At 49.1% G+C, this 21,973-nt stretch overlaps 1 protein-coding gene across 1 annotated transcript in view; it reads right to left on the reverse strand.

Annotated features, from left to right (window-relative positions):
* LOC146171482 (kelch-like protein 8) overlaps positions 1 to 21,973 on the reverse strand; it is a 167,247-nt gene that overhangs the window by 16,425 nt on the left and 128,849 nt on the right. The window contains exon 9 of the mRNA XM_084586508.1: positions 17,929 to 18,130. Within this exon, the coding sequence (XP_084442634.1) occupies positions 17,929 to 18,130 (202 nt within the window). The remainder of the gene's footprint in view (positions 1 to 17,928; positions 18,131 to 21,973) is intronic.

The raw sequence follows: 21,973 nt of genomic DNA on the forward strand, positions 1-21,973 counted from the left end.
GCCAGTGACGGAAGCATCGATGACGACGTTAGATCCTGTAGCTAAATGTGTCTCAGCTCTTTTCTGATCGCGGATCGAACAAGCTCCCTTAAGGCGTCGCCAGAACCATTGAAGCCGGAAGCATAGATGGCAGTTGACATCGCGGACACGTCATGATTATGGTACTGTGCCCTGTGTTGAATTGTTTGCTCCATCGTGGTGGCCTCCGATAGAAAATCTGATGTTGTGCCAGGTGGATTGCGCACGAGCCTAGCAAATAGTTCTTGTTTCACCCCCCGCATTAGATGGCGCACTTCCTTCTCCTCAGACATGTTTGGATCAGCATGCCTAAAAAGGCGGATCATGTCCTCGTAGTACATTCCAACACTTTCGTTCGGGGCTTGGCAGCGAGATCGCAGTGCTGACTCCGCACACTCCCTTCGGTCGTTGGCGGTGTAGGTCGCCAACAGCTGGCGACGAAAGAGGTCCCATGATGGTGGCGTCGTTTAGTGGTTCACGAACCACGTCTGCGCCGAATCTTCGAGAGCAAAGTACACATTATGCAGCTTCCTTTGCTCATCCTAGCCGTTATTTGGCGTGCCCGTTTGAATTGGTCCAACCAGTCCTCAGCGTCCTCATAAAGCTCGCCATGGAAGGACGGTGGCGTTCGAGACTGGAGGACGACGAACTGGGATGCACTCTCTCCGGTAGCCACAATGTTCGTGTTCGATCTACGCATGGTGGTCACAGCCGTCCAGGACAAAGGCCCGAACTCTGGCGACTGACCTCGGATGCGGCGGCTGCAACTGCGGTGGATCAGTGTGAAATCCGTGGTGAGTCTCGGTTGCCCTTGAGCGGCGGAACTCAGCAAAAGGGAAATCGTACGCGGCTGCTCCACCAGAAAATGTAACGGGTAGAATAAGGCAGCAAACAACACTGAACGGATCAGTTCCACACACTACACTCAGCTTCGTTCTCTTTGTCCTCGGTTCAGAGAGGCACGCGTCAATATTGTTATCACCTGTTGAAGGAGTAGTACATGAAGGCTTGTTTTTGAATTATTTAGTGGGCAATGGCAGCTTCCTTTTACGGGGCATAGACTACATGGGTTGCCCTGTAGCTGTGTAGCTGTAGCTGATTTCTCTCGAAGGTTGCTTTCAAGCTCAAAGGGATCGTCATAGCCCATGTAGCACTGAACATAGAATAATGTTATAAAATTGTTATCTAAGTTGCCTAACATTGTCACATAGTTCTAACATTAGTAGACCATTCAAAAGAAACATTATACTAATGTTGACTTGAATATTGTAATAATGCTATACAATGATTTATGCTGCATTGCAAACATTATTTTAATGTCACAAAATAATGTTCTAATGTATTCTAAGCGTTAGAATAATATTTGGATCATAACTATAAAGCAACGTACGTAGCATATATACCGGGTGTCCCAGCTAACTTGAACCAAGGGTTACAAAATAATATATTTGAGGTAGGTCAGTGAAATCAGTTGCATACAACTACCAACCTGCTTGCGCATTACAGACAATTTTTTGTCTTGCAATTATTTAATTGGCTAATTATGTTAATTTTTCTAATTTATTAAATATTCAGCTTAGACCAAAAATGTGAATTGGAAAGTTGTAGAGCACCTTCAGAAACCTCCATTCCATTAATTGCGATAAAGAAAGTCTCACGTGTATCTTTTTTTCCGGGCTCAAAAGAAAGCCCGCGAAATACAAATAATACCACGTGACTAGCGCATTTGAGCGCCGCGATTGTGGTGCTCTCAGTCGTGTTCTTCCTGGTAGGAAAGTTGGTTGTAGTAGCCTGTTCGCTTTTTGAACTTTGCTTGCACCAACGTACTCTTGAGAGACTTGTCACAAATACGGGCAGTCATGGACTGGAAAAAGCTGCGGATACCGGAGCTAACTTTGATATGTGAGGAGTTGGTGATTGATTATGGGAAATCGAAAAAAAAAAAAACAGCAAATTGTCAGCGCGATCGAAAGCAATGGTTATGAAGACCAGGATATTGTGGAATGCTGGGAGGAGATGGAACGTAAAAGAAAAGAGGAAATTGAGGAACTTAAAAGAAGGGAAGAAAGAAAGAGGAAATGGAGCTAGAGACTAAGCGATTGTAGGTGAGGCTAGCGGAAGCACAGGCAGAAGTGGCGAGAGCGGACAGGGCCGCTGTTGGGAGCTGTCAGACATCCAAGCCGCGTAAAATAAAGGACTTGTCCGCTTTCACAATGGGTGAGGATATCGGGCTCTTCCTTGTCAACTTCGAGCGCACATGCGAGAGAAACGAAATTGCTCCTTCCACATGGCCCCAGCGCATCTTGAAAGTTTTGCCGTGCGAGGCGGCCGACGTGCTTGCTCGGCTAACCAAAGAAGAGGCGGACGATTACGATAAGGTAAAAGCAACTTTGCTTAAGAAGTACCGCCTTTCAGCTAAAGCCTTCCGTCGGTAGTTCAGAAAGGCAGTGAAACGGCCTTCTGAATCTTTTCCGGATTTTGCTTACAATCTCAAGGCAAATCTTATCGAATGGCTCAAGGCTGCCGAGGTCTATGATGAGCGGGAAAAGGTCGTCAATGAAATCTGTTTAGAACAGTTTTACAATTGTCTGAATGAGGAGACGCGGCTGTGGATGTAAGATAGGCCCGAAAAGAAAAGCTTGGAACGCGCCGCTGAACTCGCTGATGAATTTCAGGTCAGGCGCGACATAAGGAGAGAGGGCGAGCAGGCAATCACAAAGTCTCAAAGATCAGGCATCCATCGCGGAACGAGAACCGAGTAACCCCTACGCGGGGAGAGAAAGGGACAAAATACGGGAAACGCGAAAACGGCACAGCCGGGAGAAACGACGTTGACAAAGAAAGGATGGAGAAGGACCGAGATAAAATCTTTGAGGCGAGTAAGCCTGTTGCTTGTTTCCGCTGTGGCGAGCCGGGGCACATCGCGAGCGGCTGTCGAAGGGAAAATGTAGTTTTTTTCACTCACCACACTAGACGAGGAAAACATGCGCTTGCCAGCGCCGTGCATGCGTGAAGTGACCATCAATGGGAAACATTGTCTGCGCCACTCCGCCGCCACAATGGATGTGGTGCATCCCGCGCTCGTTTCACCACAGGATTTCACCGGCGAATGCGCGTGGGTCAGACAGGTGGCCCAGGAAGACAGCTTGCCTGCCGGTTGCAAGCGTCAAAATTGAGGGCCCGTTTGGAGTACTGCATACAGAGGCGGAAGTGTCAGTGACCTTGCCAGAGCAGTGTCCTTATCTCTTTTCTAACCGCTCAGAGGACCAAATAAAGAAAAGGGGCTTGAGCTACGGGGATCGTTCCGTGCACGCGCTTACGCGTTCTAAAGCCCGCGAAATCGCAGCCCAGTTAGATCATTCGGATGAAGGTGAACAGCCTGCAATCGGCGAGGGAAGTCCTGACGTAGATGCCGCGGCGGTTCCTTTCGAGAGTGTGACGCCCTCTGTGCCGTCTAGTGAGTCCAGTGAGGAATTTGAAACCTCTCTTCTGCCGCTCCAACTGGACGGCTTCTCTGAGCTAATGAGAGTGCACCGAGATGACCTAGCGGCTGAACAGGCGAGTGATAACACTCGAAAATTTGAAGTGTCTGGTCAGAGAAGGATTGGCTAAAAGAAACATTGTTCTGAAGGAGCGCGCAGGAATAATCTGCAAGCAGTAGAAAGACGCCAAAGGCATGCACTACGACCAGCTAGTGGTCCCACAAAAATATAGGACAAGTATCCTAAAGTTGTGTCACGGAAGCGGCTGGTCCGGTCATCTCGGCATCAAGAAACAAAGGCTCTGCTGTTGAGAGAATTTTATTGGCCAGGGTGTTTCAGGGATGTTGAGAGGTTTGTACAGACGTGTGAAACGTGTCAAAGGGTTGGGAAATCGCAGGATAAACAGAAGGCACCTCTGAAGCTTTTGCCACTGATCAGCGAGCCGTTCCGGTGCCTTGTGGTGGATGTTGTCGGTCCACTACCTGTGACCGCTTCGGGCTATCGCTACATCCTAACGATCATATGCCCAGCGACAAAGTTTCCTGAGGCGATTCTCCTGAAGGAGCTGAACTCGGTAGGAATTGTAGACGGTCTACTGAAGGTGTTTTTAAGGGTGGGTTTCTCCGCCGAGTTGCAAAGCGACCAAGGCAGTGCTTTTACGAGTACGCTCACTAGCACCTTTCTAGAGAAATGCGGGATTCGCATATTGTACAGCTCTGTAAGACATCCTCAGAGTAACAGCGTAGAGGCGTGGCATTCGGTGCTGAAAAGAGTCCTCAGGGCATTATGCTACGCGCATCGCCGAGACTGGGGAGCGTGTTTGCCGGCTACCATGTTTGCGCTGCGCTCCGTACCGCATGAAGCCACCGGGTTTAGTCCAGCTGAACCTGTATACGGCCGATCGCTCAGGTCGCCCCTTCGCATGCTGCGCGAATCCTGAGAGTGCCAGAGCGAAGACCCCACCGTTCTCGAATATGTAATTCAGCTGCTAGAACGGCTTCAGTCATGCAGAGAGCTTGTCGAAGCTAACATGAGATCGGCCCAGCAGAAAGCTAAATTCTACTACGACCGAGGCGCGCGACAGCGATCGTTTTCGGTAGGAGAAAGACAGCGGCGTAGCCAGAATTTTTTTTCGAAGGGGGCTGACATTGCTGCTCAGCCTCCTCCGTATCGAGAGACCAATCACAAACCTGTCACCTCTCAACTGCGCCATAAATTCTGCATGCCGGGATGCAAAGATTGCACGGAAGAATAGCACCGTCCGTAGCTTTCGTTCCATCGAGTATGCTGCGCATGTATTGTTTCAGACGAAAATCATTCGTTAAATTTAGCAAATGCAGAACTCAAAATTCATCATAACCAGTTTTCCAACCATGCAGTTAACATTAGTTCCAATACGTAGTCTTCCTGACGGGCCCGCAGATGAAATGGTTGCCTGCACTCTCTCCAGTGTGCTTATAACTTTGATTATAATGCAGCATCTGCACTCTAACAAACTGAAGTGTTACGAACCAGCAGACCACTTCGACAGACTTTTCACCAGAACATACATAGCGGCTAAAAACACCGAGATTCAGTGCGAACAAGAGGCCTGAGAGAGAGAAGACAGCGCGGCGTCAGAAGATCGAGTTTGGCCTGTGGAGGATGCGCATGTGGCGTCACGCTCTCTCCTAGTTTATTTTTTTTTCCTCCACGCATTCCATATCTGCGTGCTTTGTCAGCTTGTCCGATAGTATGGCTTGTCTCGTTTGTATGGCCCGATGAACGATTTCAGAGAACTAAATGAACCTTTCGCTTTTTTCATTCCCGCCGAAATCTCTTTGAGCGTGAAATTGACATACTGGAGACAAAGTTCAGATTGATTTCCGGCTCTGGTGGTTGGTTTGGTCTGCGGTGTATGAGAGTACGAAAACATTTCGTGGGGGGCTGAAGCCCCATAAGCCCTCCCCCTGGCTACGCCCCTGGAGGCAGGGTAATGCTGCTGGCCGCCTCCAAAGCAAACAAGCTTGATGTGCAGTGGGAGGGACCAGCAGAAGTTGTGGATAAAATTTCGTAAACCAAATATGCGGTAAAAGTGCCTGGTAGACGAAAAGAGGTAAAATTTTACCACTGCGACCTCATGAAGCCCTATCGACAAAGGGAGGCGGGCGTCCAGCTAGCCCTGAACGCACCCGAAGAGGTAGAGACCGAGTTTGTATTTCTCGGTAGGGGTACAACCTATTTAATGGCAGTTCTCGAAAGGATACGTGGTGATTCAGATCTCGGCGAGCCACAATAGGAGGACCTCCAGCGGTTACTTTCAGATTTCGAGGACATTTTCACGGACACGCCAGGCAAAACACCCCTAGTAGAGCATGACATTCAGTTTACTTTTGAGGAGCCTATTCGCTCCCGACCGTATCGCGTCTCGCCGAGGCAGAGATTCTTAATAACGAGATAAGACGCATGTTTGATCTCGGTGTTATTGTACCGGCGGAAAGCGAATACACCTCCCCCATCATGCTAGTAGAAGTACCCGGAAAAGAGCCACGGCCATGCATTGACTACCGAAGGTTAAATGCCGTCACGCGAGACCAGCTTTACCCTATTCCTAGCCTGGAGGAGCGGGTGGAAACGGTCAACGGGACCCAGTATGTGTCGACTCTCGACTTGACCTGTGGCTACTGGCAGGTTCTCTTAACGGAAAGGGCAAGTAGGTACGCGGCCTTTATCTCACCCCTCGGCACTTTTCGACCGTTCGTAATGATCTTCGGACTCAAAAAACGCGCCGTTTTGCTTCGCGCGGCTGATGGGTATTTTCCGATAACTGGGAAGATCACCTGCGTCTGGCGTGATATTTTAAACCGGCTGCGAAAAGCAGGGTTGACCGTCCGTTTAGAGAAGTGTCAGCTTGGAAAGGCCGAGGTTGAGTACCTTGGTCACGTTATCGGGAGGGGCTACCGCCGGCCGCTGGACGCAGAGATCGCTGCCATACGCGATTATCCCAGGCCCGCAACAAACACCGACATACGCGCCTTCCTCGGGTTGGCTGGATACTATCAGCACTATATACCGGAATATTCGGAGATGGCGAGTCCGCTCACGGACAGTTTGAGAAAGGGCCAACCTGTTAAGGTGAACTGGAATGCTAGCAAGGAACAAGCTTTCCTCGCGTTAAAGCTGCGCTACCCAGCCGCCCCGTGCTGATGGCTCCTTCCTATGACCGCGGCTTCATTGTTCAGTGCGACGCCAGTGAGAAAGGCATGGGGGGTGTTCTGAGCCAGCACGACGAGAATGGGGAAGTTTTACACACGCAGTTTACATAATGCTCTACAGCTGAATCCCGCCGCTTTCGTGAGATACAAAACCACCAGACCGACACGACACACTTTACACTAGACGAATTTTTTTTGTAACAATGATACTTTTTGCTTTTCTTATTTTCCTGCTAGTTGTTCGGGAATGGAATTCGTTAAACCCTGCTATTACTGCCCAGCCTACAATCGAAAAATGTGCCAATGCTCTGGAAGAAACAGTGTGACTAAAACTTGTTTTCACAACCAACACCTGTGAAGAACCGCTGTAAAAACTAACGTGAAATACCATGTACTGTAATCGCCTGTGTTTTATGTATGTTTGGTTCCTGTATGGGTTGTCTGGCCTGCATTGTACCTGTGTTTAAGACTACCATGTTCCCACTCCTGCAATAGTCCCAATCGGGATTGACAGTATTCTGAAATAAATAAATAAATAAATAAATAAATAAATAAATAAATAAATAAATAAATAAATAAATAAATAAATAAATAAATAAATAAATAAATAAATAAATAAATAAATAAATAAATAAATAAATAAATAAATAAATAAATAAATAAATAAATAAATGGTTCGTAAGCCGGAAGTTCATGGCGCGAGAAGAAGCATACAGCGCCTCGGGGAAGGAGTGCGCTTGTTTAGTGTGGGCTACGCAAAAGCTTCAGTGCTATTTGGCCGGCTCCCGATTCATAATTGAGACGGACCACTGTCCACTGACATGGCTCCGAAACATGTCTCCGAAAAACGCCCTACAGGAGCATAATTTTAAGTGCGCTACCGTAAGGGAAATAACAATGGGAATGCTGACGGCCTCAGCCGAGGCTTTTTCCGCTATGAAAATGGTAACTTCCTGGCACTCCTCTGAGTTTACCCTTTTGTGCTCAAAGAGGCCGAATTTTCTTGGCTACATCACTTTTATATTTTTTTTTCTTTAACAGCACTTGATCGTTTGATGTTAGAATATGCCCAGTGTGGTTTAGGATGTAGGTTTATCTTTCGATGTTCATGTTTTCAGCCGTTGTCCGGAGATCGCGACGGCAGCTGCGGCCTTTATTCATTACCAAAATGTGATTCAAAATTGAAAAGAGTGGCGTGAATAAATCAGCCGCGTATTTTGGTCAGCAGCTCTCTCCTCCGGACGCCCATAGAGTGACCAGAAAGGGGGGAACTCACAGCCTATAGTTTAATACCCCAGTCACACGGTCATTTTCAAAGGCGATTGAGTTGATAGCCTTCGAGATTTTCAATCGCGATCGAACTCGAAGGAGTTGTGCCGCTGCTACACGGCAAAACTCGAAGGCTATTGAAATAGTTCTGGTGTTTGGCGCCAAACTTTTATGGCGCCACTATCGTTGCTTTCGGTTTTGCTTAAAGAACTAAAATATATTTATAAATGCAAAATAAAATATAACTGTTACCTTTTTTTAGTAACTGCAGGTGTTTAGTTGTTATTCAAGGACAACTTCTTTTTTTTTAACGCGTTGGCGTTCATACGACTGTGCTTTTCATTGTGTTTGTTTTTCTCGGCGGCGCATGCTACAGATAGTCGAGATTACATAAATAATACGCCTAAAAAAAGAGCCATGCTATTTTAAAATTATTACGGGTATTAATATTTTACCGCGTAAATCAAATATATAAAATAATAACGTTTGTTAACGTTTTTGTACCGTAAAAGGCGCTGTGCACGTGTGTGCGTGACGCTCCTCGGGTCAACGCTAGCAACCTTGCGCGATGTTCGAAGGCCTTCGAGATCTCGATAGAGTTCTGAGCTCTTCCGTTGACTCGATAGACTGTCGACTCAATGGCCATTAAAAACGCCCGTGTGGCAGCTTTCGAAGGCCTTCGACTCGATAGGAAGTCGGTTCGAGGCCCTTCGAAATGCCCGTGTGACAGCGGTAAGTTTAAGGCTTGTTCTTTGGTTGCCTGGCACAGCTCAGGAGATGGCGGTGCTCTTGCCTTGCCGGGGTGGAGGTATTGTGCAGACATCATCACTAATGCCCTACTTGAGACCTTTGGCCTGCAGGCATCTCACCTCTGGAAAAGAAAAAGGGAACCGGAGACCAGCCCAGTTGTTGCGGCCTCTTCGGAGGACACCGATCAGGTGTAGCCCCTTTCGAGGCCTCTACCTGGCGGCGGACGAGCTGTTGTGATCAGACAAGCGGTGACAAAAGATCGAGACGGGAAGCAGGCGCCACTCACCCCTCTATTGTGATCGGGCGAGCTGCCCTCCCAAGCCAGAGCGGGGGAATCGTCTGGCGATGAGCGCCCACCCTCGGCGCCGGTGAGACGCTATTGCACCTGGCGCCGGCCGGCCGGAGGTAACAGTTCGTCACGCGGTGGCAATTAGGGGTCCCGCCAACAAGTCGACGAACGGGCAATGGAGTGGAAGCGACCAAATTCCGGTCCGTTCAATTGTCGAGCCTCGCTACGAAGAGCGGGCGTGAATTCTTTCCTTTCTTTCCGTGGTGAGCCACGGGGACAGCTTTCGGCTCTGTGGGTGGTCACGCTGAATGCAGCCCGGCGACGACAGGACCGATGTCTGAGCCCAGGTGCAATCCTGCACGGACACAAGCGGCTAACGCCATCTACGCCATCTAGACGGCCACCTCCGCACCCTCAAGCCAGGACCTGTCAGAGGGACGTGTCAACAAATGCAAGCAGTGTTGGTGCGTGTGTGTGAGAGTGTGGGAAAATGAGGTGACAGAGACACTCCCTCATAAACTGGCCTGCCTTTCATCTAGGGACCTAGGGAATCAGCCCTATAAAACGAACGACAAGTGTGTGTCGTGGATCGGTAAAACGGAGACTGTTGCTCCAGTCAGTCTTCCGCTAAAAGTCTACCATGTAAATATTGTAGATAAAAGTTTTCCCATCTCATTGCAAAGTCCGGTTTCCAGCGCCTCGTCCTTGTTCCTGCTCTGACAACCAACCGGGCCTGCACCTCGTAACCTGGATCACGACAGTAGGGTGTCCCGAGCGGACGCGCATCGAGGCACCCTAGCTGTTGGTTTTTTGGCTGTTGGGCGCTCACTGCGCTCTCTTTATGACGTCACATCCCACGCTCCGCAGCTGTAATAAGCGTCGCCGCGGCCATAGTTGAGGTCGCAGTATGGATGGTGAGAAGTCGGCCAGGGCGCCGTAGAAATGAGAAGTCAGCGCTCTTGAGAGACCCAAGAGGAGCGTGCCGAATGGCTGTCCAAACACCGTGAAAGCGAGGCCTCTAACGATGAATCTACAGCGCCGACCTCTGATGAATGCTACTCTAGTTCTAACACATCTAACTGCAGGCGTAGCCGGGGGTCTAGCTATCGCTACTCGGCTAGGTTTAACCAGAGCTAAACCACAGCCAACGGTTTTCGACGCTGCAAGGCTTCAAGTGAAGGTCGATGCCACCAGACATATTTATTGCGATACTGCGCCAAGTTTCGAGCCGCCGCGTGGTCCCGGCGGAGGCGACGCTTGACCATGAACAGCCGAGGAGGGCCAGGAGGAGGAGCAGAAGGAGAAAAAAGAGAAGAGGAAAAAAATGATGAAGAAGACTGGTAACCTATGCTCTCGCGTCGTTCTCTTAAAGGATGAGCTTAAATTTCCCCAATAATGCACCATACACTGATAGGGCGTGATAGGGGAATAATGTAGCAGGCAAAAAAAGCTTCCGCCGTTGCTATCCCAATCTAGGGTTAACCAGAGTTAAAACACAACTAATTTTTTTGCCAACGTGGGGTTGCTAATGCTCCCGCATTGAAAGCCTGCCAGAGGCATGCTTGTGGTTTCTCTAGGCTGTTAAAGAGTGACAAAATTCATTTATATAAAGTAATTACCTTCAAGGTAACTTCAAATGGTCGATGACGCCACCGAAGGTGACAGTTCCAACATGGTTGTACTCGCGCTGTCGCAAGGACTGTAAGTGACTGACCATAATTTGTAGCCGCATGGTGCTCGCGATCAAGTGAGGAAGGCGTACAACCCGATCCAGCTAAGGTAAATGCTGTTAAATAAATGAAGCCACCGAGCAATGTAGTGGAATGACGTAGCGTTCTGGGCATGACAAACCATTTGGGACGCTTCTTGCCGCATCTGGCTCACACTACCGCTCCTTTGCGCGAGCTTTTGAGTAAAGATAGGGCCTGGATATGGGGCCCAGCGCTGAACGCTGCGTTCGAAACCGTGAAATCTCTATCTGTTCCGCGAAATGCATCGCTTTGTACGACCCTCGCCTTCCCACAATTCTTTCGGCAGACAATTCGTCTTTCGACCTGGCCGCAGTCCTTTCCCAAACGCAACGTAACGGTGAGAGACACACGGTAGCTTTCGCCCCTCACGAAAACTGAGCAGCGCTATGCACAAATTCACAGTACTATTCACAGCTTGCTTAGAGCAAGTATTCAGAGACTTGGAATGGGAGCAGTTAGGGATAAGGGTAGATGGAGAATGCCTCAGTAATCTGCGATTCGCTGATGGCATTGCCTTGCTAAGGAGATGAACTACTCAGGAGATGAACTGCAGAGAATGATGGGCGACCTAGACAGGGAAAGTAGAAAGGTAGGCCTGAAAATCAATATGCAGAAGACTAAGGTAATGTTCAACAGCCTCAGGAAGGAACAGCAGTTTACGTTAGGTGGTGAAGCACTGGAAGTAGTAGGCGAATATGTCTACTTAGGACAGGTAGTAACCGCAGATCCGGACCATGAAAAGGAAATAACAAGAAGAATAAGATTGGGATGGAGCGCATTTGGCAAGCACTCGGAGATTATGACTAGCAGCTTACCGGTGTCGCTCAAGAGGAAAGTATACAACAGTTGCATCTTACCTGTACTCACCTATGGGGCTGAAACGTGGAGGCTAACCAAGAGATTTCTACTTATGTTGAGGACAACCCAGAGGGCTATGGAACGAAAAATGGTAGGAGTAACATTAAGAGATAGAAAGCGTGCAGAGTGGGTCAGAGAAATAAATCAAGTTGCCGACATTCTAGTGGAAATTAGGAAGAAGAAATGGGTATGAGCAGGACATGTAGTGCGAAGAGAGGATAACCGATGGTCGCTTAGGGTATAAAACTGAATTCCAAGGGAAGGAAAGCGTAGCAGGGGGGCGGCAGAAAGTTAGGTGGGCGGACGAGGTTAAGAAGTTCGCAGGGGTAAAGTGGATGCAGCTATCACAGAACCGGGTTAATTTTAGAAATATGGGAGAGGCCGTCGCCCTGCAGTGGGTATAGTCAGGCTGATGATGATGATGATGCGCAAATAGAAAAGGAGGCGTTAGCCCTAACTTAGGCTGCCGAAAGATTCGATGATACCTGAGAGGTCTGGACGTAGTCTTCAAAACGGACCATAAGCCACTTGCTTCCTTACTAGTAAGGAAAAATACTTCCAGTGCAGAGAAGGGTGGCTGACAAGGTTAAGGAACGGAATGGCCTCGTATTTTGTGCTGTTTCGGGTGAAGCCGCTTACAGGACGGAATGCGGAGACGCGCGAGCGAGACGGCTCCCTAAGATTCTTGATTATGATCCAGAGAATATCTGCAATATGGGTGCAACGGCGCTGTTTTTCGAACAGCTCCTCTCAACATCTTCGCCATTTAAAGGCGAGCAGGGGACGCTTTGTAAAAGGAGGTTGACCGTCCTTATCATTGCGAACGAGACTGGAGGAACTGACACGCTAAAGCCGCTCGTGATAGGAAAATCAAAACATCCTAAAGGGCATCAAATTTTATGACCTATTTTTGTACTGCAGTGAAAGCTGGTGTTCCGAATCGCATTGCTCCTTGCACAAAGTCAGCTGAAAGCGCTGTTCTTCATTTTTTTTCTTTAACTCGTGCACCTGGAGGTGGCGCCGAAACCACTTCTCAGGAGTTGTGAAGTCAATGTTTCTCTGTCTCCGCGCGCCGCCCATTTGTCTGCCACGGTGAGCGCTGGCTGAAGCTTCGTGCTCAGTACACGCTGCGTAGGGGACGCACTGGAATTGATGTATGCCGCGTTGTGTAGTCGCATGTGCCCGAAGACAAACCAAACCAAACCTTTCGAAACGAAAGTGTCACTGGGCTAGCTGCGGCGCGTTTCGCGTACGCCGCAGTTTGACCTTCAGCCGCGTGGCTAACAGCGCGCGGCCTGCTCGCCGCGCACTTGGTGCATGGACGGCGCTCGATTCCTCTTCTGCTGCTTCGCCTCTTCTACATCGCACACATACTTCTTCACACATCTGGCAGACTTCATTCGTACCGGTATACAGGTATGTCGCCGGTCTCAGCGAATGGGCTCATGGATGGATAACGTTTTTTGGCCACCGGGGCCCCGATCCCGGCACGCAGGCATACAGGATGGTGGCCGCAGCCTCCGCGACTAAAGGCTAACAAAGATTTGGTCTTTTCACGGCCTTGGCCATCAGGCTTGCTGCAGCCGAGCGGGGCCTTCTCTCCGCAACAGGACTTCCCAGCTTTCTCTGCTATTAATATCTTCCTCGACTGCGGGGAGTCGACGCATTCCCATATTATATGTTCGAGGGTGCCCCACTCCTCACTTGTTTAATAAAGATCATTTTCATGTTCCTCTGATAAGACGTGAAATGCCCGTACTGTTCTAACGAAATTTCCAGCTTGCAGGCGCCGCCATGTAGTCGCCTCTCTATTAGTTTCTTATCCGATGGTGGCACCAGTTCTCTGTTCAATCTGTAATACTCAACTATTTTAAAATAGGTTTTTGCACGTTCATCCAGGTTCTGGCAATCCGGCGGTTCCACGGCTACTCGGAAGTAGAGAGCTCGGGCTAACTCGTCTAACTTAAGTGCCGCCTTGTTGCCGGGAACCGACGCATGCGCTGGCTAACTTTGCTGACTTTGCCGGTCAACGTTTGCCGCAGGGGCCCTATCCTTCGACAATCCGCAATTTCGTTCAAATTGTGACACACGCATGACGTGTTCAGTAGGTCGATGCCAGGTTACGTAAGCATACAATCGGGTTACGCATTCTGACAAAAAAAAAAAAGTGATAGAAAAAAAAAGGCGCCGTCGTCTGCTACTATATATTAGCACCAAGTACGAAAAACGAAGATGCTCCGGGAACCGAACCGCTGCGGTGTCCGCGATTAGGAAGACTCGGGTTACAGTGAGGGCGAGTGAAATATGTTGTGGCGTTGCGGTCTCAGCGTCTCATCACATACTTGCCGCCGGGCATTCAGCAGCAGTTGCACACGGAGAGGCTGAGCGAGTTTGTAACGCGATGAGCGTTGCAGCAGAAGAACAATAACGACAACGGAATATTCACAGTGGGTTGGCGCAGAATGGGAGCGGAAAGGGGCATTTCTCCTCATAAGAGCCGGCGACATCTCAAGTTCACTTAGCAGCGGCTTGTAAATGCAGGAACTAAAACGTTTAAGGACCTAGTCATAAACAAAAGGAATCAAAAGGTTTCTAATAGCTCCAGCACAGACGAAGTGGAGCCCGCGCAGCCAGCATGGTCCATGTCCGAGCTGTCAACGCTCGCAGTCTCAATGTATTAATTAGTGTTGGGTACTGGCTGTGCTGCCCACCTTTTTCGAACAGCCGCGTTATGACCAGCAACCGCCAGGTCAGCAAGTCTGCTGAAGTTTATAACAGCTTGTGTCGGCTTGTGTTGTGTACAGCGCGGAAAGCAGTGCAGAGCGAGAGTGTGTGTCTTCTACATCTACACGCACGCACGCATGCACGCGCGCACGCGCACACACACACACCAACACACACACTCACAACACAGCACAACACACACACACACACACACACACACACACACACACACACACACACACACACACACACACACACACACACACACACACACACACACACACACACACACACACACACACACACACACACACACACACACACACACACACACACACACACACACACACACACACACACACACACACACACACACACACACACACACACGCGCGCGCGCGCGCGCGCGCGCGACAAAGTAGAAGGCACACGCTGGGGCTTACAACTAGTCGGGTAAATCTTCATGGGCTGGCATGCGAAAGGCTCTTGCGAATTGCGAAATGTGTTTGAGAAAGAGAGAAAGAGAGACAGAAGAAAGGAATAGCGGGGAGGTTAACTAGGCGATGCCCAGGCTACCGTACACATGCAGATGGGGATAAACGGAGAATAAGGAAAGAAAGCGAGAGATGACTTAGGAAATCATGGTATGAAGCTAGGGCGACGCGTATTCCTTACTGTCGAAACGGTAAAATGCAAATAATTAAAGGGACAATATTTTAAGGCTGTATTAAAAAAAAGCGATCAACTCAAAATGTCACTCAATAACATCATATGATTACAGCGTACCGTCATAAGTTCTCTGTAGTAAATTTTTTTTATAAATATAAGCAAATGGTGAGCCCGCATGCACATCAAAGCAAAACTTTACATGAAACACATCACATGCGGCAAGCAAAGATGCGCCATGTACATGGCACATGCTTTCTTCAATAAAATAGAAGCTGTGAGTTTTTTAGCTTGCTTCCCCACCCCTCCCCCCATCATGGAACTCTTTTCAATTCATTAATGTTGCAGCGAGTGCATAGTGCTAGACAAAAATGTAGTATTTAGGGCCGACGTTTAAGGCAGTCTCTGGTGATTCCTCGCTGCCTGTCGCGCAAAGTTCCTGCACAGCCACCGCAGCTTATGACCCCTCAGGTTGTACTCACGAACCGTCTAGACAGATAATTAGCATAGCTGTGCACTATGAAATTTCTCGTCTCGCGCAGATCAACCGCTTGAGTTGGCAGGCCGCTATTGCTGCGCTTGGCAACAACGGCGTGGTGGTTTCTCTGTGAGGGCAAATCGTTTGCAATGGGAGGGGAGCTAGGATCCTCGTGTGGCTGTAAATTTGCGTCATAATTGATCCTATAAAAGGTGGTGCAGCTTAAAAGTATCCTTATGACGTCGTTTCAGTGCTTTTTGAAATTATAACAAGATGTCTCAGCTTACTTCCCCACCCACCAAACTGTCTGCCAAATCGCGGTGAGCTAATACTGCCTACTCCACGTCGAATTCGCCATTTTTTTTATCCAGCCGCCTCAAGCGGTCCGAAATGTGGCACCCAACTTTGGTCATTTACAGAAATGGCAGCACGTTATTTGCATTATGAAACGTCATTTTGACGTCATCATGTAATGTTTATGCATGACGTATTTCCCACCACACAACGACATTCAATCAGACTTCAGGAGGCGGCTCTTGACAGTGGGCAGTTCATTTCCCCTCATTCTTCATACAAGCGTAAGTGTTTTCCTATTTCTCATCTATTCCTTACACAATTACTTATATATACCATCCAGGCATCATAAATAGCGTTGCTAAAAATCTGTTTTCATGCTTACTTCATTTCTACGCCGCCGCTAAAAGCCATTTTGACCGACCGCCATTTCGCGCCATAAATTCGAAACACGTGAATGTTCTCAGAACCAATCAGAGAAACAAAATGGCGCCGAACGGCGGCCATGTTTGTCGAAAATAGGGCCCCAGGATCCTCGCCGTTTCGTGAAATTCGAGATGTCAGTTTTACGATCGTGACTATGAATTTTGCTTCCGTTCCAACGTAAGCGAGCGCTATAACAACTGCTTCGGCCGTCTGCATGCTTCGAATAGTGGGTGCCGACGAGGTAGCACCTAGTCCGTTGACTACTGAGGTAACCGCCTCGTCTGACTTCCACTAGCCGCGTCCACGTAGGCAACCCCTTCGGGCTCGGTTTTTTAAAAGCGGTTTTTAGGCGCTTCGGCTCCCTTTTTCTCCTCTCGGTATTATGCCCCGGATGCATATTCTTCGTTCCTCGGGAGTAGGAATATTAGATCCCCCCTAAATCTATTTAGGGGGGATCTTAGTTTTACCGTGCAGCCCGCGGTCAGTGTGCAAGAGTACGTGTTGTCGGGCTTATTGGTTCTGCATATTTAAGAAGAAATTAGCGCTAATACTTGGACGGGGACAAAAGAAAAGAAAACACACACACGACGATTAAGAAGCACTACTACCAACTGCTTATTGCGGTTTGAACACGAGGAATATAAATGAAAATAGGAATCTCAAAATAACGGCTTGAGGGGCTAGTTGGTGCTGCATCGTATTCAGAATCGTGTGCGCGTGTGTTGTGTATCTTCTCTTGTGTTTGTGTTTGTTGAGCCACATTTCTGAATAGGAAAATAGGAGCATGCGCAGATGGCACAGGCACAACCGTCACGCAACTGCAAATTGATTATGGCAAAAAAAAATCAAGATAAGCACATTTAGCGTCATAAATTAGCAGAGACACGTCACTCACACAACGATAAGATAGTTTTTTTTAAATAAATTAAAGGCGTGCAGCACAAGCCGAGCTTTTACATTGGCGCTCCTGCCTAGAATCTTAGTATTCTCAAATCGTGCCCTACACGAGCTAACGCAGGATGAAACATGCCGCACAAGGTTGGAAGTTCTATCATTATTCTCAATATTTTTAGCATGCTGCATTAATAACTGGTTGCTTTAGCCTGTTTATTGTTTTGGAATGACACGATTCGTTGGATTATTTCTGGGTTCGATGCCTGTACATTGAACAGGATCTATCTTGTTCCAAGAAGAGTTTAAAGTCAAGAAATATAGCTTATTGTCTTGTGGGAATTCACAGGTGTATTCCAAACCATGGCTAAGGTCTCTAAAGCCAGCAAGAATTTCCCTAACTGTGGTCTGGTAGGTAGTTGGCGTTTGCTTGCTTAACAGTACTAAACCTCTTGACATGCCTGAAAACATTTAACACATTGTTCTAGTCGAAAACACTGTCTAGATTTCTGCCAACTTCAGCGAGAATAATTTTGCTTAGCTGGTGTGACACAGGCTCCTGTGCATATTTCTTTCTTTTTTATGTACACCAGATTCCCAAACTCGACCACTATAGCACTATGTACTAATATCTGGCGCATCTTAGAGAAGTACACATTTGATGTATAACGTCTTTAATGCGCTGATGAACATTCCGCAGCCAAACTGCAACCACTACAATTAACCGTAGTTAGCTGAGAGTAGACGCTGCGATCGTCGCGGTGCGCAACACTCCGTGCTGTACGTTTCGCGTAGCCTTGAGCCATGCATGCAATGTAAGAGTGAAGGCTACGCCCACCTGTCCAGTGAGGGGTCGTAGGCCTCGACTGAATCCAGGTAGCGACTGCCGTTGTGTCCGCCGACTGCGAAGAGCCGACCGGCCAGTTGGGCGACGCCCACTCCGCCTCGGCTGGTACTCATGGGCCGCACACCCACCCAGCGGTCCAGCTCGGCGTCGTACCGCTCCACCGAGCTGAGGGGGAGATTGTTGTCGAAGCCGCCTGCATCCAGTGTATACGTTGCGATTCAGTCGCAGAGCCGACGATGTAATCTTACGGCAAACAATTTGGCCAACAAAGCGAAGTGTGCGGCTGGCCTGAACCACGCAGTAGTTAGGATCACAGGATTCTATAGAGTGAAAGCCGTTAATGGCTTCTCGCCATATTATAGTACACTACATTTCTGCGAAAAAGCCGCGTGACCGCTATTATGGAATTTGGACGCCACCACACGATGAAGCTATTGTCTCTAAGCAACCAGGCGCTTATACAATGGGGAAAAGGGTGTCGGGACCTCTAGTGGCAAGCCGGGGACTTAGTCAGGGGTGTCCTCTGTCACCTTTGTTATTCATGCTGTACCAGCAATGGTTTACAGACTTATCTAGAGAGGAAAGGACTCTACTTCGGATGTTCGAACGTTCTACTTCAGATTTAATCTTTCCTCCTTCAAGCAACGACAATGGATTCAACATTCGTAACCGGGAATATTGTAATAGCACTAATGGCTGACGGGAGGCAAAATTTACGCAGGTTTTTGATATCTGTGGTACAGAGAGAAACAGACCAGGTCCGAAGTTACGCAACGAAAAATAGGCAGTCACGGTTTTTAATGATAACCAGCTGGTCGAGCATGGCATATAAGAGGCCACGTTGGAGGTAGTGTATACAAATACAGGTACCTTCGGTTGTGGAAAATGTAACGGCTAAAGGTAGCAGCAGCGCAGCGTTCATGAAAAATAGCGCACTGTGGAATTAAAATTGGCACGAAATGGCACCGAGGACTTGGAAAGCGACGATGGTCACTTTTATCAATGACGTCCTTTGTGTGAAATCCTTACATGGTTGTAAATTAAGTAGCGCGGGGTAAGTATGCCCAGTTTAGGATTCAATAGAAACGGTACAAATCAAGAGGTATACAAGATTACCTGGGATGATCTTCACTTGGCGGCAGGTAAATTTGGAAAGAACACGCGGACCAGCCATGGATTATCGGATAAGAAAAAGGCTAAATAGAGAACGGTTTACGCAAAGCAGGCTACATACCAAATGAGCTTTGGAAGTATACAGAAAATTTAAGCAAGAAATAGCCAAAGAGTACATCTACGATAATTCTAGCAGCAGCAATTCGTTGTTCGAGGCTCGAACATGGGTACTGCGAAGGCGTACTTAGTCAAGTATTAAGAGGTAGGCACTTCATGCGGTGCGTGTGGAGAGGATCGATGATGGAACGACTGAAGACTGGATAATATTCCTCAAAGGGCTCCAGCGTTAGAGTTCAAGGCAGCGGGACTGATTTCGAAAAATCACTGAGAATAGTGGAAGGACAGTTTGAAGAGGTTTATTATTGTATTATGCCGCATGTAGTACCAGTGCTGCCGGACGCAGCACTGCCAGCAGTACGAATTTGCGGCCCCAGCCATCCAGTTTTCACCTTGGAGAGCCGATCCGCGAAATTCTTGCTTATTATCGAGGAGTCTGCTCCGGTGTCTAACAAAGCGGTCATTGGGTGCCCGTCAACGAGAACGGGAAGGTCGGCGCTAACAACGTGATCGGCATGAGGTGGATTCGGAGTTTCGGGTTGATGCGGTGGCGGCGGCGGCATCGTAGTCACAGCATTGGGCTGAGTCGTCACGAGGGGGTGGTGTCTTCGGGACATTGATTCCATTCGTCAGCAACCTGCCCCCCTAAGGTCGGCGCCTTCAGTTTCCGCGGCGTGGGCTTGGCTGCCGCCGCCTCGGCTCATCATTAAAATCACGGCGGCTGGATGATAAGTAGCGCACGGGAGAAGACGACTGTGTACGGTCGCTCGAAGATGTAGTACGGTTTGCTAGGTATTCTTCGATTTCTGGAGGGCGTTCGCCGACCCGGGGATTTGGGGAATCAGGAGAAAAACCCCGAAGACCGAGTTCACGGTATGAACAACGACGGTACAAGTGGCCGAGTTCTCCGCAGTGATAGCGTTGATAGTTCTCCACAGCAGCCGTTGAATGGAGTGCGCCAGACGTCTGCCTTCCGAACCGGTGGCTGCAAGACGGGGCTCTGCTGGGATGGCGGCTGGTAGGAAGGCTGGTAGAATAGTGGCTGAGGAGCGGGCGGCTGCATGACGGGTCTCTACTGATATGACGGCTGGTAGGACGCTTGGTAGAACGGTGGCTGCAGAGCGGGCGGCGGCTGTGATTCGAAAAGAATTTGTTGCGCAGGAGGCACTGCAGCCCGACGAAGAGCCGCTGCGTAGTTCATAAAACGCGGCTCCGACAGTGACTCAGGCGGTGAAAATGTTTGACGTATTTCTCCACGCACGGCTTCGGTGACAGCGGCGGCAGTCGGATTAGGCGATCCAAGAATAGATAAGGAGCTCCTCGCGAACTCCCTCGCGGATCAGCTCACGCAGAGAGTGACGTTCAGTGGACCCGTACAATGTGGCCACACTGCTGAAGGGGTGACTGTTACAGGTATTAATACACTTTTATTAACCTCAACTACATGTGGTCAGCATGGCGGTTGTCCAACCGGCTCTAGCCCTAACCCAAGCACACGGAACACAGATCACCAGACACCGCATGAGGCACCGCGTCCAGTCCAGTCAACCTTCTGCACGCCACCTGAATGTCCTCTCCGTACCGCTGGTTACCGACACAACACCTCGGCGGCGCTAGTTACCACCACAACACTCCTCCTGCTCCAAGTCGAAACTACGGTGTATACCGCTGCACGGGGCGGCGAACTCTGGATGACTGTCGACGCACTGGCGTTTGTAAAACGGTGGGATCACTAGCAGCTGAGGGGGTAGCAGGACTAATGACGTTTGATTACATTGCGGCAGGCACACGCTGTTGTGCCTCACTCCCCAGCGACTGCGATGTGGAGACTGGCGTTGGGGTGCTTGTCATCGCAGTCCTTTCTGGCCCTTGCATGATTTCCTCTTCCCCGCGGTTCACGTCTGACCCCTCTTCTGGGCCTCCGAGCTGGCGCCGCAAGTGGTCTCCATGGCGGTGCCACACAGTGCCATCCCCCAGTACGACCTCAGCTGATGACGAACTGGTCAATGCTTTGGCGATTGCAGGTACCCATCGGGGCACTGGTCTAAAATTCCTAGCCCAAAGTGTGTCTCCAGCCTAGGGCACTGGCTCCCTCCTGGCTTCAGCATCGCCATGCACTTTTTGCTGTATGCTGCAGGCCCACTCTGGTGCGCAAGGCTGGCTTCAGCAGATATATTGCAGTCTTAACGCCGACCCATGGGCAGTTCAGCAGGGAAACGACCAGGTGTCGTTCGATATGTCAGCAAAATCCTCGCCACTTGGCACTCAAAATCCCCTCGTTGCACCTTCTTAAGCTTGTCCTTTATGGTTAGCACAATCCGCTCTGCGGCTTACCAAGATACTTTGTTGGGCGAGTTGGTAAACATCATCATCATCATCATCATCAGCCTGATTATACCCACTGCAGGGCGAAGGCCTCTCCCATATTTCTCCACTTAACCCGGTTCTGTGCTAGCTGCATCCACTTGACCCCAGCGAACTTCTTAATCTCATCCGCCCACCTAACTTTCTGCCGCCCCCTGCTACGCTTTCCTTCCCTTGGAATCCAGTTTGTTACCCTCAGCGACCATCGGTTATCCTCTCTTCGCACTACATGTCCTGCCCATGTCCATTTCTTCTTCTTAATTTCTACTAGAATGTCGGTAACTTGAGTTATTTCTCTGACCCACTCTGCACGCTTTCCATCTCTTAATGTTACCCCTACCATTTTTCGTTCCATAGCCCTCTGGGTTGTCCTCAACTTAAGTAGGACTCTCTTGGTTAGCCTCCACGTTTCAGCCCCATAGGTGAGTACAGGCAAGATGCA

Source organism: Amblyomma maculatum, unplaced genomic scaffold (assembly GCF_055883805.1).
Source record: "Amblyomma maculatum isolate TAMU_Amacu unplaced genomic scaffold, ASM5588380v1 scaffold_22, whole genome shotgun sequence".
NCBI lineage: Eukaryota > Metazoa > Arthropoda > Arachnida > Ixodida > Ixodidae > Amblyomma > Amblyomma maculatum.